We start from the raw sequence: 26613 nt of genomic DNA on the forward strand, positions 1-26613 counted from the left end.
CGCCAGGTAGCAGCGCGCGAGGTCCTCAAGAGGTCAGGTTTTCTCAAGCAACCATGAGATAGAAGCGCGTATCGCAGTTCTGCTTGAACAAAATGAATGGTCATGGTTTAGAACGAGCATAGACGATGTCGAAGAGGTTTCAGAGTCCCCAAACTGTGACCGTTAACGGCTCCACTCTAGAACGATAGGCCAGAACCTAGTACGAGCCAAATCTAGGCACCCCATGAATATAGCTATGTACCGTATATTACCGAATTACTGCACTACAGTATGACTGTGTGAAAATTTTTTCATGGCAGGAGCCTGACGTCGCGTTCCGACGTGGGTGTCCGCTCGAAGTAGTGGATACCAGCGGTGGGCGAGCAGCTCGACTTAGTAGTCGAGTCCACGGTCTTGAAGTGACCGAATTGCTCCTGTGGAGTCGATCAGCGACCGTCATCTTGCAGGATCACGGAAGTGTACGCACAGTGCCCAAGACGTGGTGGAAGTACCACACCTCCTGGAGGACTGTTCCGTTCGAACCGCAGCCGAGGTAAGGGACCGCGCCGGTCTGGGCCTTCAGGGCGCCTTGGAGCTGGGACAGGGAGTACGTCGTCTTGTTCGACGGGAGGATGCCGGAGGCCGCGAGGATGTTGAACGTGGGATAGTTCTTGAAGGCGCGGACTACGGCGTCGAAGAAGTCCACGACATCCTGGTGGTTTTTGTAGTCAGGCCCGTAGCATGCGACGTCGAACGTAGACGTGCATGTCGCGTGCTTGGAGAACTAGAGCAAATGATGAATAATGTGTACTGACAGAGTATGCACTGCGTACCTCGTGTCCCCAAAAGCCACTGTTCGGACTGCCCTGGCTGACCCAGTACTTGTTCACTGATCGGGACAGTCAGTCGATTGGCGTAGGAATTACAAATGCAATAAACATACTGAAGTCCAGAAGATCCACACGACCGAATTCGGCGACAAAGGTGTCCACACCGGGGCCCGTATATGGCGGCACTGGAGTGCCATCCGGCAGGACCAACGGCGATGGCGTAGGGTCGTACTGGCGAGATAAGTCGCAGTACTGTTCGTAAGACCTAAGAATAGGATAGACATTGGGCATAAGATTCGGACATTTTCAGTACCTGACAGACGCGGGTGAAACTTACCCATCGCAGTTGTCCGGCCAGAGACCATGGATGGTCCAGCTGTTCTTGGGCAGCAGCTGCCCCTGTTTCTCAAAGCCGGTGTAGGTGTCCCAGAACTGCGTCTGCAAGACCAAGCCGCCAGGCGTGGGCGAACAGCATGTATTCTGGATGACAGTCGTGTTCTCGCACGAGTAGGTGATGGGCTCGCTAGCGCATACCGAGATGTTGGGGAACGTCGTCTGGAGCGAGAAGGACGCGCTCGCGCCCTGGATAGCGAGGAGGGCGGAGATGAGACCAAGCGCAGCTGCCATGTCGGACCTACTTCAGAGAACGCAGGCAGAAGGCCGACCGCAAAGTGCCTTATATCCAGGAGCGTATTTAATGCTCACCCCAACGAACGTGCTATCTATCGTATGCCGAGAACGAGCAAGGGTGTTCCACATGCAGCGCGGCGCCGACGAGGGGCATCAGCCAAACGTGGCTACCCATCAAACGCTGAGGCTGTCACTGGTGACGACTGCGTGTGTGAACCATGGGCCGCATCAACGTTCAGCAAGCATGTTCCCGCCGTCCAGAGGTCAGATAAGGAGTTTGAACTAACGCATGGACGGTGTACAGATTCGCAAGGCACAAGAAGTCGCCGACGCGGCCGACGCGGAGTTTCGTAACAGCGTGCGCATCCATTCTCGAAGCATAGCGCCCGGGTCTTGGCGCGTAGCGGCCCACTCGCGAAGGTTATTCATTGACAACAGATACGACGACGGCGGTGGCGGGACGCAGATAGGCCGTTGGGCGGGCTCGCCAGTGTGGTTTACTACACCATCAATCAAAGTAATCAGTGCGGTGTTGGCTCATGTCCATGGGATGACAATGATGATCAGTCACATTTGTCGGAGAGCGAAATACAGTACTAGAGGCGTGTGTTGAGTCCGACTGTGGATGGAAGGGAGCAGATGCATGTACTTGTATCGAGTAGCCGCAAGACAGAGTGGACCGGCAAGTAACAATAGACAGCAATACGAGACGAAGCGGCTTGGGGAAGACCAGATCAGTGAGAGCGTACTTTGGGCGACGATTCGTTCGAGAGCTGTTGCGAAGTTCAAGAGGTACCGGTGACATTTTCAAACGTCGGCCCAACCTCCTTCATCCAATTTGTAAGAAGCTTCGCTCTCCGGCTTATCAGGACTGTCGACGAGTTTGGCAACACGTTCTTCCGCACGCCCTGAAGAAGCATCGTGAGTTCGCACTAGGTTACGACAAAGAGTGAGATCCAACCCTTTCTGAGGAACATCCGAGTCGCCGATGCGTGCGATAATATATGACCTCCAATAGGCTTCAAAGCCCCACCAGCGACGAACGTCATCGTTGCTCCTGGGTCAGCTGTGAGGATTGTCAAAATTAGCGCGGTTGAAGACGTCGAGGAAGATTCACATTGCACTTGGTTGGTGAGTAGAATGGCAATCTGCAGCTCATATAATCGAGTAAATCAGCAATGTTAGGTACACAAAACAGACGCTGTACATTGTATTCTTCGGATAGCTTTGTCAACTTCGAAAGCATCTGAACAGAACTGAGGGTCCCTGTATGCACTGATCGTGAACGTACTCACCTGAGCGAGCTTGTTGCAGAGAAACAAGTCGGTAAGTCTAATACCTTCACAGATGTCCTGAGTTCACATACCTTCTGCTGACGCTCGCTTAATTCACCTCTGCCGGAGTAATCCGTTCTAAACAGCGCCATTATACTATCTACGATCTAAAGACAGTTCAAAGGCATGTGAGGCGGGCGGGCAACAGGGGAGCACCTACTAGGAGCCTGAAGTCTTTATCTTCTGCGAAACGGATTGAACATTCGTTGATAAGCTCCATCTGTTGGGGGATGTTCGTCAAAGATCAGGCACACAGCGTGAAGGCTGCTACCTGATGCTCGCTATTGTGCGCACGGGCTACCTCCTGAAGTAAGATGATGAACGCTTTGTATATGCAACCATGGCATACCATAGAGAATGTTTTCTAGGGCCATATCGCCGTCCACTGTAAAAACGTATCATTATCATCTCATGCTCAATCTCTGAGCGTGCTTCAAAGTCGCACCTCCAAAACGGTCAGCGATGGACCGGATACGATCAGGACGAAAAGTCCCTTCTGTGTCAATGTATGCGACCTGGGAAATAGCTGTAGCCGAGCAGCATGCGGCCCTAAAGCACTGGCACTAGCCTTTCCCGAGGCACCACCCATGTCGGGGGGCAACTGAGCAACGACGCTCATGGTGTGTGCCAGCTGCGTTTTCCCTGTCCTGAACTCTCCGTAGACTGCAATGTACATCAGCTACCGCCTCATGGTAAGCATGAACTCTCACCCTCCGTGATGGATTGCGACATAATACCGCCTGGGCTACGTCAGTCATCCTCGAAGATGGATTGAGATGCTTACCGCCCAGAGCAGTATCCACTGCTTTACTACCGGTACTTATCAGTAGTACCCTCTTCCGTTTTTCTTGCACTTCGATACCGGTAGCGAACGATGATCCCTGAAGGAGATTTGAGTTCAACTCGCGCCGCATATAGGTACCTATAGTGCACTCGTCCTTCGTACCAATATTTTGTGTGCAGCTTCCTGGGGGTACCAAGGGAGTCGTTGAGTGACGTGGCTCATGATAGGGAGATATGATACTACAGACTTTTATCTTTTCGACCTTGGCTTCCGACATACCCTATGAAAGAGGGCGTTGTGATGAGACGGACAACGATAGAATCGAATCCAGATGTAAAAGACATCACCTTGATCTTCAACAGCTGCCTACGAGTTGTCATATTAACACCGGAGACGGTGTTGATGGCAGCAGACTAATGAAGCAAGTATAAGCGTGTCATGCCGTGAGTCCTAGCTCAGTCATCAGGTTACCTTCAATTTCAGGATGTCTTGCACGTTGATTCCCTTTGTTGAGAGATATTCAATAGCACATAACAAAACAATGGGGCTTCTTTACATGCTGCTGCAGCTCATCGACGCTGTCGAAATACGGGCCCTGGGACGGGAAGTGAGTAAATGCGAAGTTGATGTACAAAGAAGCCCACCTCATCGGCGTCATCAACAGGAGGGCTTGGAGGACGAGAAGCTGCAACAGTCTGGGAAGGGGCACGGCGGACCATGATGAAGCAGAAGTAGTTGGGGGATGCGGCAGAGGTGGGAGTTGGGAGTTGGGAGGATGAGGACCTGTCACTAGCGCTGGAGGAACGTGCACCATTCAAATCATGTGATCGTGACAGGAAGTGAGCTAAGAGCTCGAGGCAGCTATATGATGTGGGGCAGCCCCCCATCGCGTCTCACCACCACATCTTGAGCAGCAACGTCCACGGCGTCCCTAGTTGGTAAATCAGCGAACCCAAGCAGCACGACATGGAACACTCCAGTCAGGAAATCAACCGTCCGGGCTCGCTTGTAGGGTTTGTCCAACACGATGAAGCGTGCAGCCCTCGCGACCCCGAATCACAACTCGAAAATGAGGAACAGGCCAAGACGCTGCGAGCGGTCAGTTCCATGACTTCCGAAAAAAAGGCTTTGCATGCTCTTCAACTGACCAGACGTGTAGGAAAACGTATCTGCAGAGCGGGTGCCCGGCACCGGCGACGAAGGCGACTCCACGCGGGTCGAATACGCCATAATCGAGGATGCAGCACAAGAGCGAAAGGCCAAGGTGATGTGTATGACAATCGTTTACATGCGCGCACTCACACAGCGGTTCTCAGGATGATGACGAAGAGCATATAGCCGAGGGCAAGTGGCGCAAAACGCAGAAGGCGGAACCGCGCTCGGTGCCCGTCGGCTCCATGTCGGTCACCCAACAGGAAAATCTTGACCAGAAGGTAGCATTCCTGAAGGGCACCCTCTCCCAGGAGCCGGGGTTCCTAGAAAACGCCGGGGGTCATGCGTACGAGATGCGGGCTCAGGCCGTGCAGGCCGAACTTCTCGTGATGGGCGACAGCACTCAGCGCGGGTTCCTCGCTTGCGAGATAGCCAAGAAATACAAAGTCGAAGGCGCGCCGAAGGACGACTCTAACCCGAATAAGCCCCAGCTACCTGCGATTGTAGCTGAGGAGCTCATGTGGCAGAGTATCGCCACCGTACTGCGCCCCTCTGGCCCGTTAGTCCTGGGAGGCGCCTTCGACGCCTACGTTTGCCGTGAGTGCGGTTGTTGTGTGGTGGTCCTATGGTGCATCGATTATTTTCTTCACTTTCTAGCTCCCGAAGTAGCCGCCTATATGCGCACCGAGCGAGAAGAGCGCTTCAATCGGCTCCGTCAGCTGGAGCGCAATGCTAGGCCCGAAGCAGAAGTAGTGGAGGGTTCCGAGGAAGAAATGGTGGAAGATTCCGAGGAAGAAATGGTGGAGGATTCCGAGGAAGAGAGTGAAGTGCATTCGCAGAAGTCCTCCCGCGGATGATGCGCCTATTTGAGGAGACATGAGTCTCACGAAAGGTGCGCTCATGCGATCGTCCACCCGCGCAACCGATGACTTCTCTCCGGTTTGCAGATACGCAACATGGGGGTGTTCCAGTTTTTGTGGGCATATCAGCAAACGTACGTCCGCCACACGCCGATGGCAGCCACTTGCCAGGACTGACCGTGTCTCCTCAGCTCACGGCGAGTGCGCTATTTCTTGAGGCGGAACATTGTATCGCAGGCAAGGCAGACATACACAGTATGCCGAATTAGTGCGAGCGGGATATTGTCATCGAGCGAAATGCATTTTGTTGCACAATCGAATGCGCGAGTGGAGCGCACGGTACTACTGTTCACTCAGCTGAGAGAACTACCTCCGGTTTGTTCTGCTCGAATGTCTGGTGACGAGACTATCAGTCGAGGGAATTGTGATTCACAATAGCAAGCAGAACACGATGATCGGACTGGACATTGTGACCACTCTCGGAATACGGCCTGCAGCCTCCACCCCTGATCTTTTCCCCCAACTAGACACAGCGGGTGGCGCGGAGCATAAGACACCGTCCGCATATAAGGGGTAAACGCGCACTCGGGAGGGCAGAAGACGGAAAATAGAGGAGTAACTGAAATGAAGCTATAAGGAGAAGAGCTAGCTCACGTATGTACACTTATATCCTCCTTCTCAACGTCGTCTATGTCTCCCAGGATCTCCACGTCAGCATCGCGGACACTAGGTGTCCGGCTCTTCTTCCGTTTGACTCGAGGTGAGGGAGGAGCGGTGGGCGGTGCGTCTGCCTCCAACTCCGTCGAGCGAATCGGTGTTGGTGCTCGGATTTCTGGAGTAGGGCCCGAGAAATCCTTCCCGGTCATCCGAGTTAACGTTGCAATATCTGACAGTCGCCTCGTCAGCGTCTACTTCAACGTCTATGAGTATGGTACGAACCATATGGCTTGCGATTGTTGAGGCAGAATGTGATTCGCGCTGGATTCTTCTTGTCCTCTGATTTGAACTTGTTCTTGCACGCTTTTCGGTCACGACCCGGCAGAACATACGAAATGAGCTCGTAATTTTCGCCGAATTGCGACAATGCCTATGCACATGCTCAGCACAGATCACACTGCGATCACATAGCAGGGGAGAGAACTCACATCGAAGAATAGCTCAGTCTCTTCGGCGCTCCATCGCGAGCCACGAACCTTCCTGCTGTACGTCCCCGAGTTTACGAACTTAGTGAAGTCCGACTCTTCTACGTGCGTGTAGTCTTCCGTCCGATGTTCCTCGTCCCGGTTGACGAACAACGAGTCCTCGTCAATGATGGTCTCGCCGTTAGGTCCAATACGGACCTGGACGTTGTATCTGCTGACCGCAAGGTTCTCGGCGTAGTCAAAGCCCTCCGCGCGTCTGTCCCCTTCCCCATTGCTTTCGTCCTGTGCGGAGGTGGCACTTGGGTTGGCCGCCGGTGTTGCGGAACGCGACGCGGACCCTGGTTCTGCCGTCTCTTCGGACACCGCTCCCTGGGGCTTTGTGGTAGATTGCGCCGCGCTCTCCTCATCGTCATCGAGATCCCTTCCGTATTTCTTTGCTTCCATGACAGCCTTCATACGAGCCCGCTTCTCCCGGTTCGCTGCACGCCAGGCGGCATGATTGCTGACGATCTGCGCTGCCCTGGTGCTTATACGACCTCGGCCGGTGTCGTCGCAAAGTGCAGCCATCGTCACAACGGTCGGGTCCAGCTCTTCTCCCGGGTCGGCGTCCGGGTCGAACGGAGGCGGGGAGGGGGGACGTGTACGCCCGCGGCTAGATCTCGACTCGGACCCGGAGGATCTGCGCTTCTTTGTCGCAGGCTCGCCTGTATTCTCGTCACCCGCCGTGTTCGCCTTCCTCGAACGCCGCTTTCTAGACGACGGTGGGCCAGATTCGCTATCCTCTGTTATACTAAATGTTATGGCAGGCAGCTACACTAGCACGATCAAAGTGGACTTACGTCGCGTAGCGTCCGAGTTCTGCTCTGCATTGGCTATTTCTCCCTCAGCGCGCTTCCCGGAAGGTCGTCTAGGTCTCAATGACTGGGTAATGGAGGCGTCGTCGACAGACATGGGAGGTCTGTCATTCAGCGTATTGCCCTGCAGGGAAATACCCTGCGGGCCTACAGGAGGAAGCCCTAGAACGTCCATAAGTCGTGGGTCAATCTGGGAAGCATCTATAGGATATGGCACGGAAGATAGATGCTGGTTCATCGCGTGTAATGACGGGGTGATATGATGATAGTCGTAAAACCCATTTCCTTGGCCAATTTCGGGAGGGAGAGGCGGGGGAAGTGCAGTAGGGGACTGTGGAATAGTCTGGACATGGTTATGTGAAGGTGAGATGTGGGACGAGTGCGATGATGGTACTGAGGTTGGCAGAGAGCTCTGAGAGAAGTACTGGGAAGAGCCGATGGTAGGGGGCATCCGCGATGCGCTGCGGACCACTTGAGAACCTTCAGCGGAGCCCGAAGTATGGACTGATGGAAGGAGAGATTGGGAGTTGAATGACTGTCTTGGTTGAGGTGAAACGTCGTGCGAGGCAGCGACTACAGTTTGTGGGGGGACAGGTTCAGCCGGAGCTTTCTGCGGGACGACAGAGGGAGGAGGCATAGTGGATGCAGCTCGCGAACCGGCATTGCCTTGTGTGCGGCTGGGGCCTGAATCCGGTATGGTTTCAGGGATAGCGGAGGAATGACGAGATTCCGTGCCAACGCGAGGGCGGGGCCGTGCTACTGGCCTGAAGACCGTGCTGCCCTTCTCTGTGTATTACATTGAGGCGACGGGGAAGACAATAGTTGTGGTCCACTCACGAACGCGTTGCGACATCACAGTAGAGCCCTAAGGCAATATTCGTAGTTTGTATCTGTATGACACTCCGAGTATGGATGGTGCCAGTGAAGGGGATGGAAGTCGTTGGAGAGAAAGTGAGGAAAGCCAAGCGCCTGTCGAGCGGACCGGTGTCGATAGACTGCATACTTACCCCGATCCCACCAGCTGCTTGCACTTGAGCGACTCTCTTGCCCACACACCTTGCATGCACGGTCTCGCATATCCTCTCCACACCTTGGAATAGAACTTCTGCAAGAATGCAGCGCTTGGTACACCTGCCGACCGGCCCGGAACCAGGATGGGAGCTGCGGGAAGCACCTTCGGGCGGGGCGCAGCTGAGAACTGTGGCAGAAAGGTTGGCATACCCGCTCAGAGAATGCGTCTTTTGTCCAACCTGTGTTCCAGCCTCGTCGTGTTGCAGTCGTTGAAGCAATGTAGGTCTCAGTTTCTCGTGGCCTGAGAAGGCGTTTGACTCTTGTATAGCACGAAACAGATGGATTGCCTCTGCTTTCCCCAAGTTCTCTTCAAAGGCACGCGGCGGCAAAGCAGTAGAGAATATGCCACCACCCCATACCATCAAGGCCCACGGGAAGTACGACCTACATATAGGACCTCACATTTTCTCCAATACGGCCCTCTATGAAGCCCATTACCTGCCAGCCATGGACCCTGATAGCGGTCAAGAGGCACAATGTATGTCGCTAGCCTTCCGGAATACATCTCTGGACGGACGTACCTACAGCTACACCATCTACTTCATCCCTAAATCCTACAGTGCCTCATGACCCTCAAGTGTCGACATCATCATCGTACGTGACCCCGGCATTATCCGCCAAAGTCCAGTTGGCAGCACAGACCAACCCTACACTTGCGAACTTGCTCAATGCGGTCATCAACCATACCGCGACCGATGAGGAGGTCAAGCGGCTGGGCGTTCTGATCCGCCAGCTCGAAGACATATCGGATTTGGGAAGTGCAAGTAACCCTCCCCCAAGCTCGACACCATCAGTTCCGGTCAGAGCGGGTTCGCCGAAACCCTTTGACCTCCTTCTGGAGTTCCACGAAAAGCCTTCTGACAGGTGGATACTACCTCGCGGAGATGTATTCTGCGAGCGTGTAGGCGTCGCGGATGGTGCTTGGGTTAGATATGCCGACGTCATCATCACAATGTGCATCACTCCCTCCAGCCCGCCGTCAGAGCCACCTCCGACCAATCAGCAGCCTTCTGACAGCCCTATTCCAGAGGTCGTGAGCTTCCGCTTTTCAAGAGTGCCACATTCATTGTGGGAGCTCCTCATAACATGGGCGGGCGGACTGCAGAAGATGGAAGAAAGCAAGGCAAGACTTGTTGATTTGGTGAGCGACCGCCTGCTATGCCTCTTCAGGCCCCTACTCACTGGATTCTCAGGTCAGGGCAGCAGCGCCACCATCTTACTTGCAACATCACGTTCCTGAGGGAGAACTTTTGACCGAGCTTCAGAACGTGGGTGCACCAAACGAAGGCGTTGTGTACACCACTAACGCCTCCTCCCAGGCGACCGCTCCCTCATATACGATGAAGTCCATCAAACCCATTGGGGCAGATAGCACTCGAGCAAAGCGGAAGTCAGTGTCTCGGAAGCCAACTCTCGTCATTCCCGATACACCGCCTACCCGCGCGGAAAAGCCAACGCCAGCAAAGCGACGACAGTCACTGAAAGCGAAAACGTCCGCCCCACCAACTCCAATCGCTTGCCACGCTTGCGGCCAAACGGATGTCCCCTTGATGATGGGAGGACGTGAGTCCACGGTCAGGACCGGTTTGGCGTAAGGCTCTCTGAATCGGCTTTTGCAGGATACTGCCGGACATGCATAGATGCGGGCAAAACGGTGGCGGACGTTCCCCAAGCTCAAGCGGCACCCCGCGGCGTCATAACGCCTTCGTCCTCTCAGCCTTACTTTGTCCCAGTCAGCACGTCCCACCAAGCAGTTCCCTTCACTGTACAGCACACCGGGAGCTTGGCACAAGCCAAGACGGCGCCGTCTCAAGTGGCTACCACGTCCTCCAACCCAACTAATTCGTATCAAATACCTTCCTCAAAGCCCAGCACACAGAGTTCATGACTGCGCGTTCATAATCCACTACGTGATTGTACAATAACAGTTACTATGTATGCTATAATGATACAAGCATAGCATGATGACAGATCGACCTACGAAACCAGCTTAATGAACCAACCAATCCACCAAATGATGATACCCGCCTGCGCCGCCAGGATGCAAAGTTCTACTAGCACCGCGCACCACTGAATGATGAGAAGGATTACATAGATAGGGATGAAAGTCCACCGTAAACCCGTGTTGCGTATCCACGGCAGGTTGATGTGGGCTGACAAAGACCAGGCAGCGCGCGTTTGGAGGATGGCGACGGCGAAGCTGAGGAAAGACAGGAAGAGGAGACCCACCCAATGGCGGAGCGAGCGGCGAGGAAATTGCTTGATGGGGTATCGCTTGGCCTCCCCGGTAAATTCGTTGCGGTACCAGGGAATGATGAGGAATTCTTGTACGTCCTCGCCGATGACCTTCCCGTAGTTCCGCCAGAAGGGGGTTACGGTATCTAACAGAAGTGTGAGGGCGTCCAGCCCAATGTCCCAGAACTTTTGATACTGATTTCTGTAGTTTTCTTCCAAGGCGGCAATTTGTGAAAGCTGGGTCGACGTCAGCAACGATAACATGCGGAGGTGATGATGGCCGACATACCTCTGGGTATACCAACGACGTATGGGCCAACGCTTCGTTGTAATCCTTCTTGACGCCAGCCTGGACGCTCTTGACTTGCTTCAGGACGACAGAAACTTCCTCGGCCTTACGTGCGAGGTCTTCACGTTGACAAGCAAGCTTGTCTAAAATCTGCATCAGATTTGAGAGCGGCTCGTCGAATATCTTATGCGGAAACGTAATAGAGTCGCCGTCAAGCAATTGAGAGTGAAGGTAAGCCTGGAGAGTTTGCTGTTGTTTCATGATGCGCTCGTGAATATCCTCCACGGCCCGCCAACTCAGCGCTCGCCGCGTTTTGCCCGTGACCGCAGAGGGATCGTGGAGGAAGGCGTCGAGGACATCGGGAGGTATCTTGAAATACGGCATCCCGAGGATGGCGGACAAGCCAGCCTGCACAGAGTCGTACTCCCGGACGCTCGTACATACACGTTGCAAGAGGTGGCGCATACGATAGTTCTGGGAGAGGGTATCTTCCAAGACCCTATTGGATCGTCAGCACCGTACACGCACGTTCGCTATAACACCAGCCACCACTTACTGCGCTTTGACTTCGTACTCTTCACGCTCCTTCTGCTCATCCGCCAAACGCCCATGTCTCTCCCGTTCCCGCGCAAATATGTCGCTCGACGAAGGAAGCGACCTCCTACGTCCACGGCGTGGCAACGTTGCCGGCGCCCTGAAAGGGACTGGTGTAGCCTCAGGTCGTGGTGTCTCTGCGGGGGTAGGAAAGACAGTGCTACTTTGGGTCGCGGTCGTAGGCACATCTGAAGTATCTGTACGTGTCGTGCCGTTCGCCCAAAGAGTCGGGCTGGAGACAGAGGCTGGTGGAGCCTGGATATGAAGACTAGCTGACCGGCTATGCGGTCGTATCGTGGCCATCTTCCGATGCCCGAAGTGAGCCCCATCCTCTGATGCGCTATGACCGCTGGTCTCCGAAATCGAGTTGCGGGCGGATGAAAGTGCCTCATCGCTGGCACGCGGGGTTAGCCGTCTACCAATATCTCGCAATCGCTTGCGACTGCTGTTCGGGGAGGCGCCTCTGGAGATGATGCTGTACAAGGAGCTATGGGCCGAATCTCCGCCTTCATGCCTCGAGCTCTTGTAGTTGTCGCTGCTCCGCCGAGAATCGAGCTCCATAGATCCTCCACTGTGATCGACGTGCGGTCCGAAGGACACCTGTGCATCGTATGAGGACCGTTTGCGACTGATAGCAGCCTCCAGAGAGTGACGAGGAGTGTTCCAGGAATAAGTGCTGGAGGCAGGAGAGCGCGTATCCACGAAGGAGGGGGGCGAGGGCGGCAGCATCACTCCATTCTCCGGGATAGTGTCCATGATATGAGGACTCGCGCGCGACCTCACATATTCCTCCATGACGAGGGCAGTGGGACTCCACATCGAATGGCCGCCGGGAGGAGGCGCATGTTTCTCCCAGATATGCTTCATCCAGGTGACACGCTCTCTCTGGTCGAGGCTCGTACGCATTTTGGAGTCCTGCTTCCCGTACCAGCGAGCCACCTCCAATATGTTCACAGGGCTCGCTTTGCCTTTCGGCGCCAACAGCGCGTACTTGCGAGCGAGCTGGTCGCGCACCATCTCGGCCTTTCGATGTGTCTGAGGCTGAACCGTCGCCCGAATCTGCTCCAATTTGCCTGGTCGATGCTATGGCATGAGAACTGACTCGCGAAACACGCAAAGGACGTACTGGCATACAACGCTTCCTGTTTCTCAGCGGCAGCTTTGTTTGTAGAGAAGGACGCCTGCTCTTTCGACTTTCGTTTGCCCCTGGAGAGCGACCAACGCCGCTCTCTCCCATCTTCTAACGAAGGCGTGGTCCAATCGAGCGTGGCTCCACCGTCAGAAGATGACGGGATGGGATGGAGGGGCATGACACCGACAGATGGACTGAAGTCAATCTCGGATTCACCGGAATGGCAAGGCTGGCGCTGAAAGTGAAGGGGTCCGCTAATAGGCTGGCCAGGCAAAGAGCCCGCAGAGACTGAGGACAGTGATGCCGAGTCGGTGTGAGTCTCCACGCGTAAAGGAGTCGTCTGCGTCCTAAGACGTGCTTCACGACGAGCCTTCATACGTAAAGCTCGCTGTACATCCTCCAATACGCCTGGATCTGTAATGTAGTTGAGAGACATGCGTAACTGAGCATCCAAGCAATAGCAGCTTGCCTTCTCGTGCTAAGGAATGGTTATAAGTAAATGTACCCCTGCATTCAGAATGAGTACTCACATAGGTCGAATTCGTCGGAGAAGTTGTCCGTTATGCCAGTCGAGACACCCCTGTTCATCAGCTCCCCCCGCTGCTCCGCTCTCCTGCTGAAGCTGACGGCCCTCCTAGAAGATGGTCCCGCGTAGACCTCGCGCGAAGGGGATTGGTCAAAGCCATTGGAGGCATCGACAGACTTGACCCGCCGCCTCTTGTCATCCTGCTGGGACGAGAGCGACCCGCCTTGGTTGGTTGACTTCCGGAGGACAGGAGGTGGCCCAAGGCCAAGGGACTGAAAGCTTCCGTAGGAGCTATTGTCCGCGCCGTTTGCAGGACGTTCAGCAGGGAAATGGATTCGTGCAGCTCGCTGTGGAGAAGGGGAAGACGAGGGCGGTGTGGCAGCTGGAGACACAGGCTGAGCAGATGACGGCCCAGCCTCCGCCATCAAAACCTCTTGGACTACAGTCTGAGGGTCGTCCGGTGTATGCTACCAGTACGCGGTGAGGGCGAAGAGCCTGGATGGCGGAGACGCAGTAATTCGCAAGAATCACAAGTACAGTACTTCGGGCGAGCCCCCACGCATTGAGCGCTCGCTGCACAGCAGCCCATATCCGGCATCTACGACCCAGTAGCAAGGTTACAGATTACATTGAGATCGGGTTCGAGTTTGTAGTAAGTAAATACACAAGTAGTACACGCAACAGCCCGAATTTGCTTCGACAGCAACAACACCAATGGCACATGAAATATTTACCGAAGGAACTGCGCTTCTGAGCAGGACACGGGAAAGAGCATCTCGCTTGGGGCAACGCGGCACTCAATTAACACCGAACGGCCGAATCCGACTTGCACCTTCTGCGGCAGGCTCGTCCCCTCGATGTATCGTCCCTCCCTCCTTTACCATCGTCCATGACAGCTGACATTGATTCAGCTCGAGCCCGCCGATACGGATTGAAACGCGCAAGAGGCGCTAGTCGCTTTACGAAGCTCAGTATGCTGCTCGCATTCAATGTGCGCTCCTGCTGCCCAGCAGCTGCATGACCGGTTGAGAGCGAATGTTGGGAGGACCGTCGCGACAAACTTTGTCGCACTGAAGACGAATGTGAACGGGAAGGACGATGTCGGCTCTTCAGCAGCGCCGTTTGAGCAGACTGATCGATCCCTGTGGAGGCGCCTAACCACCGAGTAACTGAGTCTCGCACACGATCGTGAGGGACTGCGCGTCCTGAAAGACAGCAACGATCGTTAATGCTAGGTTCTATAAAAATGAGGACACGGATAAGGGACTGACTGTAAGAAGAGCCATGCATGTGGGACCGCGCTACCCTATCGCGACGTTCAACTACCGTCGGCGACTCCGAGATATCCTCAGGTAGATAGGTGGGTGTGATGGGAGGGCTGCTGAGAGGAGATGAGGTGCACGAGTTTGCTGGAGAGGCCGAGGGAGTCTCTTGTGGTTCGCGAGTAACATTGGTCGACCTCCAAGCCTCGCGCGCTTGATCTCGCTGCTTGCGTCGCAAAGTCTCGCTCGCGTTCTCCGTGATGAAGGCATCTTGGTAAACAGTATCAGCCACTGGAAGCAGAAATAGAAGGTATGCCAACGCTATACCTTCTGGAGAGTGAACCGTAAAACGTTCTCTTGTGCCCGTTGTATAACAAGGCTTCCAATTCCTAACCACGGGGTGCTCCGCGTGGATGGCTTGTCGTATTGCTGCCAGTCTTTCCTCGGCCGTAGGCTTCGACGGGAATGGTTTTGGCTGCTGAGCTTTCGAAGGCTCGTAAGCAACGCGTGGCCGCGGGTGAGTGTAGATTGAGGTGGGAATCATGTCGGTGGTTGGTGCTCTGGAGGTCCTCCGGTGCTGCTAGATGGCTGTCCCAGGGTGCAGAGAACGGAAGCAAGCAAGATATGACTACAGTATGAGACCGTTGAATCACAAGTATGCTTGCGAGAATCTAAGTTGAGTGAGGTAACAATCGCATCCATACGAGACGTCGCTTTATACCGCACCTGTCCCGACGCGCGCTTGTCTTTCAACCGACCCCAAAAGCGCCTGCCGGATCTGGTAGACAAAGGAGCACTTCGTGAATGACGGCACCTGCTATGCTGCGGCCTGGGCCGCTAAGCGAGCGAACTCGGAGATATTGGTGGGCGCGGTCCTTTGCAGTTGTTTACAGCTTACGTGCCCCTACACCGCAGAGCGTTTTCATTCAACCTTAGATCTGTGAAACAGCTAACTTATGATCCACACGTCACCCCCTACAAGTAAAACTTTGATATCCTGTTGAACGACTCACTTCTTCCTAGACCTCGCCGAGAACACACGCGGCCGGCGACTACAGTTCATGAACACTGCTTTGGGCAAGTATGATAGATCACCTGTAGCATTCAAAGACATGGACAGGACAGCCTATCGAGGTATGCGAGCCAGTACTCCTCGTCGCCTCAATAGCAGACGGAGGAACATGGCAGAGGTGAAGGCCGACAATGAGTACCTATGGTCGTCTTAGCAGAGGCACAAAGAACCCTCCGCCACACTGCAGACTCACCAGGTGATAATGTAGGACACATGCGAATTCCTAACATCAACCGTAGGTGGTCTCCCTACCGGAACACCATGAGATAAACGCGAGGATGCCTCCCCAGCATGGCCCTCTAGAGGCATATTAGATCGGTATTAACGGTTCATATGAATGTGCGCACCGAAGATCTCCTCTATGAAGACAGGCTGTACACCCGCTTCCTGTCCGCCTGCATATGCGGCCATAGCATCAATATCCGCCCAATACCACTCTCCTTTTTCAGGATGGTTCTCGGGTGTGAAGTTGTTGCGGACTTGGGCGGTGCGGAGCATGCCAAGGATTTCCACCTCCCCTTGTTCGTTGGCCAAAGCTTGCTTAGCATTTCGTGCAAGCTCCTTTGTTACGAAGCCACGGTCCACAAGCACTGTAGAGCCGTCCGTGCGGACGAACGGCACCACGACATGATAACCGTTGGTGCCGTCCCGAACTCGGGGACCGAGGAGGATGACATGTGAGGTATCCCAACGACCTTTCAAGATCACCTTGCGAAAGGTGAATTCGGGGAGTGCAGCCAGGCTTGGAGGCAGTAGTTAGAAATAGGCTGTATGTCCAGTCATAGAAAGAATGCCGCACTTTACATATGATGGTAGAGGCATAGGTTCTCGTTGCAACTTCTCTTCCAACTCATCGATGAGCGCGACCTTCCATTTCAGCCGCTGCACCTGCCAGGTCCCGAGCGCAAATGTGAATATTGGTATAATACCAACTAGGACCATCGTAGGGGTTATCCAAGGTTCCCGCTTAGCCCTGTAGGTGGATGAAGAAGGGCCCTCTGTTGTAAGCATTCTTTTTGGTAGTATCACATTAGGCCGTGGCACCGGGACCGCTAGCCTTGGACGAAAGAGAAGCCGCCCCAGACGGATCATTTTGTGAATAGGTGTTGCGCGATTCAACAAGATTAGAAGGCTTTAGTACTGATGGGACCATGGGACAAGACGAGAGGCCTAGCAGGTGAACGGGGCACGGTAGCGTTACGTGACGCCTGGTCAGGAGCGCTAGTCGAGCTGCGCGCGAGCCTATAACACTCCTACCAGACCGGCCACCATCCTCTGTCCTTCATCTTCCTCTGTAACTCCTCGCGCAGGCGAGAATCATGTTAGTCCATTCGTGGTACGGGCAGCGAGGCTCGGGTTCTCATGCAATCTCTTAGGTATTCGGGTTCCCGGACACGCCAGACCGACTACGGTATTGACGGCGATGAGGTCCACTATCCAACGCGTCCGGTGGATAAGGACAAGGCGGAGGGCGAGCTCGTTGTGAACATCAAGAAAGCGACCAATCCAGAAGAGACCGCGCCCAAGCAGAAACACGTCCGCAGTGCGTATACTGGTCGTTCGCATGACCTTACCCCACGCTAAAGCCGGCTCAGAATGCATCGTCTATACCTGGGATTATCATTCGTCAATATCCTTCTGGACTGGACTCCGAGTGCAGCCCATTCTCTCCGATGAAGTGCAGACATTCAAGGCTCTCATCACGGTGCATAAGGTGCTACAAGAGGGGCACCCCGTGGTACGTGCACACCATCGCTGTCGGTTGGATGGAGGTAACAAGGCGGGTGCAGACAATCAAGGAAGCGCATGGACAGACTGGGTGGCTGGAGACTTGTGCAAGGACCGTCGGTCACGAAACCGCACGAGGTACGTCAGAGTCCGCCTGGTGCGCTACGCTCGAGCTCTGATGGTCTGTCTAGGATATGGCCCTCTCATCAGAACGTATGTACAGTTCCTCTTGGCCAAGCTGCGATTCCACAGGCTTCGTCCGGAGTTCAATGGTCTGTTCGAGTACGAAGAGTACATCACACTCAAGGGTATCGACGATCCAAATGAGGGGTGCGTCTACGCCCGACCTTTCCTATGGGTTACGCTTACATGACATGCTCAGTTATGAGACTATCTCGGATCTCATGGGGCTCCAGGACCAAATCGACTCGTTCCAGAGGATGATCTTCGCCCACTTCCGTCACTCCGCGAGCAACGAGTGCCGTATATCCGCTCTTGTGCCTCTCGTGAAGGAAAGCTGGGGTATCTACCGCTTCATCACCAGCATGCTTCGTGCGATGCATCGACGTGGGTAGACCCTTCCTTCAAACGCATGCATGCAAGCCTGACCGTCCTCTAGGAACTAACGATATTGAGGCTCTGGAACCCCTGCGTGCCCGCTACAGTCAACAACACTATGCCCTTCGGAAATTCTACTACGAATGTTCCAACCTGAAGTATCTTACCGGATTGATTAATGTCCCGAAGCTTGGTCAAGTACGTCTCTTGTCCGTTGTGGCTCCCTACTATCATGCTAACAGAACTCGCAGGAACCACCGAATCTCCTCGACAATGGGTCCGCCCCTGACCTCCCTGCTCGCCCTACCACCGCTACAGTCAAAACGCCTCCTCCCGCGGCTCCTGCGACGCCAGACGGCGTCAATGTGGCCGAGCAAGCTCGCATGCTCAAACAATACGAGGAGCAGCAGGCGGCACTCGTAGCTGCACGAGAAGAAGAGGAACGTCGTCGCAGGGAGCTTGAGGAGCAGCAACGGCGTGAGTTCGAGCAGCGGCAAGCCGAACAGGCTGAGAGGGAGAGGCTTGCACAGGAGCAGCTCGTGCAGCAGCAGATGCAGCAACAGATGATGCAATACAGCAACCAGGCTGCCCAGCAAATGCACGATTTGGAGCGTGAACTGCTTGCCATGCGCGGTCAATACGAACGCGATCAGCTCATGCTAGAGCAGTACGACAGAGTAAGCTGGGATGTTGTCTCGCTGTAGCTGCATGTGCTCATACCGGGCAAACAGAGGGTTAAGGCGCTGGAAAGCGAGCTCAGCAGCGTCACTACGAACGTGAACTCGCAGCTTATGTCCAAAGACGAGCTCATCCGCCAGCTCCAGGAGCAGGTCGCGATGTGGCAGAAGAAGTACGAGGCGCTTGCCAAGCTCTACAGCCAACTCCGAACAGAACATCTGGAGATGCTATCGAAGTTCAAGCAGATGCAGCTCAAGGCAAACTCGGCTCAGGAGGCCATCGACAAGATGGAACGCATGGAGCGCGACCTCAAGGCGAAGAACCTCGAGCTGGCCGATATGATCCGCGAGCGCGATCGTGCGCGTTTCGACCTCGACCGTCAGAAGTCTGCACACAAGGACGAGATTGACAGGTTGCGTCGCGAGATCAGCTTTGCGAACGAGCGTGCTGAAGACGCGACTCGTTCAAAGAGCTCGGAAGTGTCCGGTGTACTTGCAAAGTACAACCGCCAGCTCAACGAGCTCGAGGATTCTCTGCGGGTACGTGGACATGACATTAGATTTGAACGTAAGACTTATGGTTGCACAGGCCAAGCAATTGCAGATCGACGATCTTCTGTCCAAGCTCGACCATGCTACCACTGATCTGGATCGCCTGCGGGAGGAGAAGGACCAGGAGATTTCCCTCCTTCAGGAGGGCATGGATGCTACCATCCAGCAGCTCCAGGAAGCCCAGCAGGTATGTGAAGCCCCTCCATCTCTGTGCTTTGACTCTCAAAGCATTTGCAGAACCAAGGCCTCAACGAGGAAGCTACCAATGCTCAAATCGATACCTTGATTCTGGACAACAGGAAGAAATTGAACCAGATCATCGGTATGTCGACTAGCTTGCTTGCAACTGACGCCTATTGACGATACTCCTACAGACTCTATCCTGAATGCATGCGTGGCGAAGGTCGACGAGGCCATCTACGAGCTAGAGTCGCCGGCGCAAGCTGGCAACTTGAACTCCACGCCCGAGTACACTCTGTCTATGATCGAGAAGGCGATCAACAACGCGACCGACTTTGCCACTGTCTTCAACCTATATCTTGGAGGCGAGCCTGGTGGCGACCACGTCGACGTGATCAAGGGCGCGAATGAACTTGCCCAGTCGCTCGCCGATGTCCTCATCAACACGAAGGGCATCACGCGTCTCGTCGACGACGAGGTCTCCGACAAGCTCATCAACGTCGCGAAGACTGCCGGCGACACCGGTCTCAGGACGTTTCTCAACCTCCAGTCGTACAAGCTCGATCTCATCCGTCAGCCTACCCAACGCAAGGAGGTCGCGATGCGGAACAACAGTGAAGTTCGCGGCGCGCTCTCAAAGCTCTCCGAGGTCGTCGACGGTCTCGTGCCGAAGGGCGGAAAGGCCGGCGCCGTCGCGAAGACGAACGGCGACCTGGGCGACCTCGTCGAGCAGGAGATGCTGAGCGCCGCGCAGGCAATCGAGGCTGCTACCGCGCGTCTCGAGCAGCTCCAGTCTCGCCAGCGCGACTCCTCCCGCTACAGCGCTGTCGACATCCAGGTCCACGACGCCATCCTCGCGTCCGCACTCGCTATCACCAACGCGATCGCGCGCCTCATCCAGGCCGCCACCGAGTCGCAGCAGGAGATCGTCGCTCAGGGCAAAGGGTCGAGCACGACCCAGCAGTTCTACAAGCGCAACAACCGCTGGACCGAGGGTCTTATCTCCGCCGCCCGCGCCGTCGCCTTCGCGACCAACCTGCTCATCGAGAGCGCAGACGGCGTACTCTCTGGCACGCACACCCTCGAGCAGCTCATCGTCGCCTCGAACGAGGTGGCCGCGGCGACTGCTCAGCTCGTTGCCGCGTCTCGCGTCAAGGCGAACCTGATGTCCAAGACCCAAGAGCGCCTGGAGCTCGCTGCCAAGGCCGTGACGGAGGCGTGCAAGGCGCTCGTCAAGCAGGTCAAAGCGATCGCCGCGAAGCAGGTGCAGGAGGAGGACGTCGACTACAAGAACATGGCCGTGCTCGAGTTCAAGCGGCGAGAGATGGAGCAGCAGGTCGAGATCCTGCGCCTCGAGAAGGAGCTCAACGCTGCGCGTCACCGCTTGGGCGCTATGCGCCGCGCAGGATACCACACGGATGAGACAGATTAGTGAGCAGGGGAACGATGCGATTGGAATACTCACCTTCGATGACGAACGTATACCGGAATTACCTTGTATGTACTTGCTTGCTTCGTCCAATGCTGACGGGAATGCACTCTTCGTATATCCTTTATCACCGTTATGGATTGACTCATGTATTCAACGGAGGATGACAGCCGGCGCGAGTGGTATGTAAGTAGTACAGTCGCGCAGGCATGAGTGAGAAACCATGAGCCCGAGCAACAACAGCAGACAACAGCAGGGGTGCATATGCATGAGTATATGACGATGGCCAGCAATTGTGCGGAGACGAGATGTTCTAGTAATTACGGCGGTACCAGCAAAAAATTGCAGCAGAGCGTAGACTATGTGCAAAAGGGTACCACGAAGCAGAGGTGGTGTGAGGTGTATGGTAGGGAATAAAGAGATATAGATAGAAACGAAGGGAAGGGGATGAATGACAAGGAAAGCGAACGAGTGGGCGGCCTCCGGCGGCATCCAAGAGCGACGGCGGGAGGCGAGCAAGAGGCCAAGCACAGGGTGCAAGAGCTATGTTACACATAGAAGGCACTGTCCATGCTCCGGACGGTATCGAACGAGCTCTTCCCGCGGTCCATGTCCAGGAAGCTGTCCTCCATCGTGGGCGACTCGGGAGCAGACTCGACCTCCTTGTCGGAGCCGTTCTCGGCCGACAGGTCGAACTCGTCCTCGATGTCAAGGAAGGAAGGCTTCTTCATGAGCGACCTCCGCGCGATGTTCTTCTGCCGATCGAACGAACTCGGGGGGCGCGAGCCCACCGTCGTCGTGGTATCAGTAGACTCCTGGCGCCGCGACTTCATGGGACGCATGGGCGGTGGCGAAAGCGGGTTCATAGGAACGACGCTCGCGCGATGGGACGTTGTTTGCTCGACCTCGTTCAGATCGTATCGCGAAGGACGGCGCCGAGGCGGTGGCGGGAGACTCGCCGCCGGTATCTCCGGGGAGTGCGTGGCCGACGTGAAGCCCGCGGGCGAAGCCGGGGGAGTGGACAGCGGGCCTTGCGAGGTCGACGGGCGGGTGCTCAGGGGAGGCGGCTTGTTGAGGGGCTTGGTGAGCACGGAGGCAGCTCGCGTCGGACCGCCGCGCACAAGATCCATGAGCGCGGCCTTCTGGGGAGACGGCTTGGTCGGCGACGGCCTGGAACTGATCGACGTCTTGGAAGAGAGGATGGACGGTCCCCTGTTGAGGCCAACCTTGTCGCCGAACGCCAGAGTGCCGGTGGACTGGCTCGAGAGCACAGAGTTCGAGCGCGATCGGGATGCACCCGGCAGAGGGCTGTACGTCAAACCAAAATCGCCCGGGTGCAAATCGAGCATTGGCTTCCGGCCCGAATACTCCGGCTCAGGTTCTGGCACTGCACGTACGGACGTGTCTGGCTCCTCGTCCTCCAGCTTCTCCGCGAGCTTGATCTGCTCGGCTGGCGACATGATGTACTGTGGAACATACTCCGTCTGCGACAGCCTCTTGTCCTCGCTACCTCGCGACTGGCTCCCGTCCTCCCATATCGACGAAGGGGATATGCAGGCGTTCCGCGTCATGAACGATAGCCCACCACCCGCCGTACCAAAGGACATCGTGATGGCCTCCACACCAGAAGACGACGACGGTCGCGTGTCGCTCTCGAAGCTGAAGACAGAACGCTTGTCGTCCACGTCAGCAGGGACCGCAGGACCGTGCGAAGATGTGCTTCTCCGTGTGCTGGACCCAGAGAAAAGCCGTTTCCTCGGGCTTGCGACGTTACCTCGACGTGGTTCCACAATCGGAGAGGAGGGGGTAGGAAGAGGGTCGGCACTCGCAGAGGGGTGGTTGCTAGACGAGCGCAAGCCAGGGAACGGTCGGGGAATGCCACGAGGTGTATGGAAGGACCGCTGTTTACGCGGAGTCTTGGCTGCATGGGCTGAGGCGTGACCGCTGCCGTGACTGTTCACATCGTCGGGAGGGCCGGACACAGTAGAATTTAGGCTCGTCGCCGAATGTCTCTGAGAAAAGTTCTGCTGTGACGACATCTTCTTCAGTAGCTTCGCAGCCTTGGGTGAGATATCGCCGTGAATGGCGGTGGGAACCGGGGGGAATTTGCTCAGTGGAGAAGGCAAACTCGTGTCGACGTCCCCGGCTATGGGACTCAGATCTCCGTCGAGGATATACGTATTCCGGTTCTTTCGAGCCTTCCCCTTCGGTGGTTCGCGAACCGTTGCCTCAAATGGACCCAGGTCGTAATGGCCATTCAGCAGCTGAGAGATAGGATCATCGTCATCCAGATCATGAAGGTCTACACTAGGTGCAAAATTCAGGCTCGATGAACTCGATGACGCCCTGAATTCTAAGGGAGAGAGACCATAAGGAGATGACGGCAGAGGTGGATGGTGAGATGGGGTAGGCGGGAGGCCGCTTGTAGGTGGCGCAGGGGCAGGAGACGCAGGGAGCCGAGAGGAGGATGCTTTCCGAGATAGCGGCGGTCGTGGAGAGCTAGGAGAGACGGGGAAATTCGAGGTCGTAGACGTAGTGCGCTGGCGACTGAACACTACCGGTGATGGAGAAGGGGTGTTGGAGGATGACGGGGAGGATGAACCTGACTCCTTGCGACGGGGCTGTAGCGGAGGAGTCGGCTGACCTAAATTGGGAATCGCGGGGGGATGGCTCGGTGGATAATCTATAGCACCGACGGTCGCTCCTCTAGGCCGACCGAGGGCGGGACTAGACCGCTTGCGAGCTATGTGCATTCCGACGCCGCTTGGAGGCTCCCTCAATCGGCTTCTGAAGTCATTCTGCGTGACAGTCGAATTCGAAGAATTTGATCCAGAGGGCGTCTTCGTCCGACGTGTCCGATGTGCTTGCAGAGGAGGGCTCGCCGGCCCATTGGCATAATACTGATCGTTGGTCTGCGTGAGATCATGGGCAGAACGACTGTACGAGGCGGCTGGATCAGTACATCAGCATGTCGGAAAAATCGTTTTCAAGGGCATACCTAGCCGTGGGCGACCGTGCAAACGAGCTTGTGGACAGCGGAGATAAGACCTGTGAGTCGGAATAATTGCCATGGGAATTGGACGAGGACGATCCGTATGAGACTCGGTTGGTCATTGGCGGGGGTATATCTGGCCGCTTATGCTGTGGATCGAGCATGGAGGAGTCAGAGTACACGGATAGTCTGTTGGGGTCCTGCGGCATAGGATGCATGATTATTCCACCCGAAGCGAAGGGGTCGACCTCGGAGAAGGTCATCACAGAGTGTTGGTAGGAGAACCTATCTCGAGGGTGATCGGACGGCGTGCGGGGCTCCGAATGTGGCTCTGAAGCGGCATCAAAATCGTACTCTGAGGACCGCACCGTCGAGACAGACTTGGCTGGAGGCCGGTTGGTGTAGAAAGGTGCGCGGTCCACAGGGGCCGGGGAAGCGACCCCGCTGTTCCCGGACCCGGGACGCGACTTGGCGTAGTGAGAGGGAGGTAAAGGGGACGGGGGATCTTGGATCGTCAGGGAGGGAAGCTTCTTGGACTTGAAGCCGATTGCGGAAGCGAGAGTGTTGAACTTGAGGGCCGGGATCGCATCTTTTGGTTTTGAAGAAGTGCTGGACGTAGTCGACGGGTACTTCTCATCTTCGTCACCGAGGCCCGAGGGTGCACGACTGGGGTGAAGGGGATCCTTGGAGGACTTTGAGCGCGACCACCACGGCCTGCTTGGAGCGTTGGACTGTACGGCCGGACGCATAAGAGGAAGGAAAGAAAAAGGAGTGTGTTTCTCTGGAGTCGGACTGATAACAGGTACAGCTGGAGTCGGCGTTCGGAACGACTGATTTGGAGGAGGCGGAGCAGGCAGCTGAGTTGCTGCTGCGAGGGGGACGCACCGGAGAACTGGCGACGTTCACGACATAGAGGTGTGGATGGAGGTTATGCCGTGGCAGAGAGGAGGGAGAGCGGGAAGGGGAGACTGCGCTCAGAGGAGACCTGGCAGAGGCAGACGGAGAGCCCGAGCCCGTCGCCACGGCGGATGTCGACCAGTCTGTATACAGCAAGCGCCCGTTCGCATCACCACTCATTGAAATCACGCTTATGTAAACCTCCTTGTCGTCCCTCGCTGCTTTTCCTGACGGGATCGACAGACGACACACAGCTTATCAACTAACCATCTCATCTCCCTCCTCCTCCTCATCCGACGACAAGCTCGCCGTCCACGCTCGGTGTGGGCTCATTGTGCTCGACACCGCTCTCACCAGACGCGCCCCATTGTTCACAAGCCGGACTCGTTCATAGCGCCAATCGACGCCGCCAATCAAACCCATATCAGCTCGCGGCTCCCTCTTCTGGACAAAATGTCTCCGAGCGAGTGGTCAGGCGGCTGCCTCAGGGTCGGCCAATCTCATTCGTCTCTCGGCCACGTTGATGTGCCTCACTGGGTCAATGTCACGCCGTGCTGCCGGACCGAGCTCTCCGCGAACATAAGTAGATAAGTATATAACGCGATATGGCCCTACCCCGCGAGTTGTTTGTCGGCTTCCCCACACTTGAGTTTGTGAAGAGATGATCTACAATCCGTTCCAATGATACCCCCGCCCCAACCCAAACAGCCTCCGGCATTACCACATCGCAAAGTTTGCTAACGCTCATTGCGGTCCACCGATGGACGCGTGCGCAAGCCGTTCACATGGACTGCTTGTAGCGCCACCTGCCGGGCCCGGCTCGTACGCCACGTTCGTCGACATTGACACCACAGGGTCGACATTGACACCACAGGGTCGACATTGACACCACAGGGCCAGCGTTAGCTCATGCTCAGCAACCCGCTTGGCACGACGCAAACACCCCTAGGGGCGTTGTGACCGCACCAGCAATAGACTTTCGGTGCCGCAGGAACGCACCAGAACCCTAGAAGCCCGGGCGTCGGGGCGCGCCGTCCACAGGCATGGAAACCCCTGCGCGTACCTCAGCGCGGAGGGGGTTAAAGAGACCGGCTCCGAAGTCGTTTCACGGATAGTTCCTTTAATGCGTGCGGTTGTGGACAGCTGAACGCGACCGCCGTGCTTGTTCGGAAGAATGGAGAAAAATTTACTGCACAACATTCAAAACGGGCACATCCTGGGACGCTGGGACGGGCTGCGCCGAGTGCGGTGCGAACTCTATGATGTCCCAGCGAATCATCCTTGCAGACATCAATAGCTCTATACGCGCGTGTAACGCCGAAACAACCACTCTCAGACGCGTCGGTCCTAAAGAATAGCGTACTCACTACCGAGTCATCGGAAACTCGGCGTCGAGAGGAAGACAATAGCAAATCTGCATCTTCGCATTGTGAATTAGGCAACTGTTGGGCCAGAAGCGGCGAAGCAGATGCTTCGCCTTTAGCACTCATCATCTTCCCATAACATGACTTGCTGCCGTGAGACTAACCGGCACAAGCAGGTCAGCACCGGCGTTCGACCCTTGGCCACATGCAAGGCTGACAGATGATCGACAGTCCTTGTTCACGAGAGTCTGCACGTGTGGATGCAGTACGCTCAAGGCCCCTGCGACGCCACATGAGCGCGGTCCCACCCGGACGTGCACAACGAGCGTTGTGGCCGATTGGAAGTACTCTCGTAAAAGACGCAATAGAGCACAGGGGCCATCAGGCGTACTGCTCGCAACACCCAACCTTCAATCAGAGCGTCCTGATAGAACATTCGGCACCCCTAATCGGGGCAATCTATGTCTGAAGTCCCGGACTCAATCAAGCC

At 55.7% G+C, this 26613-nt stretch overlaps 8 protein-coding genes across 8 annotated transcripts; 3 read left to right on the forward strand and 5 right to left on the reverse strand.

The window, feature by feature from the left end:
* Positions 1-66: 66 nt before the first annotated feature.
* DICSQDRAFT_95630 (ribonuclease T2) lies at positions 67-1436 on the reverse strand (the record flags this gene model as incomplete). The annotated part of the gene is made up of 5 exons (XM_007360253.1): positions 67-413; positions 467-763; positions 813-868; positions 923-1074; positions 1147-1436. The coding sequence occupies 5 exons, from the start codon at positions 1434-1436 to the stop codon at positions 291-293; spliced, it is 918 nt and encodes a 305-aa protein (XP_007360315.1). The 3' UTR covers positions 67-290.
* A 3087-nt stretch (positions 1437-4523) lies between these two features.
* Positions 4524-5933, forward strand: DICSQDRAFT_176588 (uncharacterized protein; the record flags this gene model as incomplete). Its single annotated transcript, XM_007360254.1, has 4 exons — positions 4524-4655; positions 4717-4821; positions 4874-5306; positions 5367-5933. 4 exons carry the CDS (start codon positions 4524-4526, stop codon positions 5564-5566), a joined length of 870 nt encoding a protein of 289 aa, XP_007360316.1. The 3' UTR covers positions 5567-5933.
* A 286-nt stretch (positions 5934-6219) lies between these two features.
* DICSQDRAFT_164673 (uncharacterized protein) lies at positions 6220-8202 on the reverse strand (the record flags this gene model as incomplete). The annotated part of the gene is made up of 4 exons (XM_007360255.1): positions 6220-6455; positions 6509-6656; positions 6715-7493; positions 7551-8202. The coding sequence occupies 4 exons, from the start codon at positions 8200-8202 to the stop codon at positions 6220-6222; spliced, it is 1815 nt and encodes a 604-aa protein (XP_007360317.1).
* A 487-nt stretch (positions 8203-8689) lies between these two features.
* On the forward strand, positions 8690-10524 carry DICSQDRAFT_176590 (uncharacterized protein; the record flags this gene model as incomplete). The annotated part of the gene is made up of 7 exons (XM_007360256.1): positions 8690-8776; positions 8827-8855; positions 8905-9114; positions 9197-9777; positions 9830-9904; positions 9956-10199; positions 10256-10524. The coding sequence occupies exons 3-7, from the start codon at positions 8979-8981 to the stop codon at positions 10522-10524; spliced, it is 1305 nt and encodes a 434-aa protein (XP_007360318.1). The 5' UTR covers positions 8690-8776; positions 8827-8855; positions 8905-8978.
* An 89-nt stretch (positions 10525-10613) lies between these two features.
* Positions 10614-13837, reverse strand: DICSQDRAFT_142410 (uncharacterized protein; the record flags this gene model as incomplete). Its single annotated transcript, XM_007360257.1, has 5 exons — positions 10614-11108; positions 11161-11659; positions 11717-12827; positions 12881-13300; positions 13417-13837. The coding sequence occupies 5 exons, from the start codon at positions 13835-13837 to the stop codon at positions 10614-10616; spliced, it is 2946 nt and encodes a 981-aa protein (XP_007360319.1).
* Positions 13838-15750: 1913 nt separating this feature from the next.
* Positions 15751-16911, reverse strand: DICSQDRAFT_131114 (mitochondrial protein required for respiration). Its single transcript, XM_007360258.1, has 4 exons — positions 16546-16911; positions 16094-16488; positions 15940-16045; positions 15751-15885 (listed from the first exon to the last, which is right to left on the reverse strand). The coding sequence occupies exons 1-4, from the start codon at positions 16755-16757 to the stop codon at positions 15801-15803; spliced, it is 798 nt and encodes a 265-aa protein (XP_007360320.1). The 5' UTR covers positions 16758-16911; the 3' UTR covers positions 15751-15800.
* Positions 16912-17022: 111 nt separating this feature from the next.
* DICSQDRAFT_151246 (cytoskeleton assembly control protein) lies at positions 17023-20984 on the forward strand. Its single transcript, XM_007360259.1, has 12 exons — positions 17023-17067; positions 17123-17289; positions 17342-17484; positions 17537-17612; positions 17666-17804; positions 17857-18041; positions 18094-18230; positions 18284-18709; positions 18764-19249; positions 19299-19448; positions 19499-19583; positions 19636-20984. Coding segments are annotated over exons 1-12 (3234 nt in total). The 5' UTR covers positions 17023-17065; the 3' UTR covers positions 20874-20984.
* A 51-nt stretch (positions 20985-21035) lies between these two features.
* On the reverse strand, positions 21036-24851 carry DICSQDRAFT_131116 (uncharacterized protein). The gene is made up of 2 exons (XM_007360260.1): positions 23869-24851; positions 21036-23807 (listed from the first exon to the last, which is right to left on the reverse strand). The coding sequence occupies exons 1-2, from the start codon at positions 24609-24611 to the stop codon at positions 21419-21421; spliced, it is 3132 nt and encodes a 1043-aa protein (XP_007360322.1). The 5' UTR covers positions 24612-24851; the 3' UTR covers positions 21036-21418.
* Positions 24852-26613: the final 1762 nt, after the last annotated feature.

This window comes from Dichomitus squalens, assembly GCF_000275845.1.
Source record: "Dichomitus squalens LYAD-421 SS1 unplaced genomic scaffold DICSQscaffold_1, whole genome shotgun sequence".
NCBI lineage: Eukaryota > Fungi > Basidiomycota > Agaricomycetes > Polyporales > Polyporaceae > Dichomitus > Dichomitus squalens.

Excerpts from the sequence above, each read along its gene's own strand:
- DICSQDRAFT_131114 (XM_007360258.1), bottom strand. The coding sequence starts at position 16,757 with ATGCTTACAACAGAGGGCCCTTCTTCATCCACCTACAGGGCTAAGCGG. Across the intron at positions 16,489-16,545 it reads CCTCTACCATCATATGTAAA|CCTGGCTGCACTCCCCGAAT; the intron begins GTGCGGCATTCT and ends ACTGCCTCCAAG. Across the intron at positions 15,886-15,939 it reads GTGTCCTACATTATCACCTG|GTACTCATTGTCGGCCTTCA; the intron begins GTGAGTCTGCAG and ends AGACGACCATAG.
- DICSQDRAFT_151246 (XM_007360259.1), top strand. Across the intron at positions 17,805-17,856 it reads ATCGACGATCCAAATGAGGG|TTATGAGACTATCTCGGATC; the intron begins GTGCGTCTACGC and ends TGACATGCTCAG. Across the intron at positions 18,231-18,283 it reads ATGTCCCGAAGCTTGGTCAA|GAACCACCGAATCTCCTCGA; the intron begins GTACGTCTCTTG and ends CAGAACTCGCAG.
- DICSQDRAFT_131116 (XM_007360260.1), bottom strand. The coding sequence starts at position 24,611 with ATGCGTCCGGCCGTACAGTCCAACGCTCCAAGCAGGCCGTGGTGGTCG. Across the intron at positions 23,808-23,868 it reads GCACGGTCGCCCACGGCTAG|TCGTTCTGCCCATGATCTCA; the intron begins GTATGCCCTTGA and ends CGCCTCGTACAG.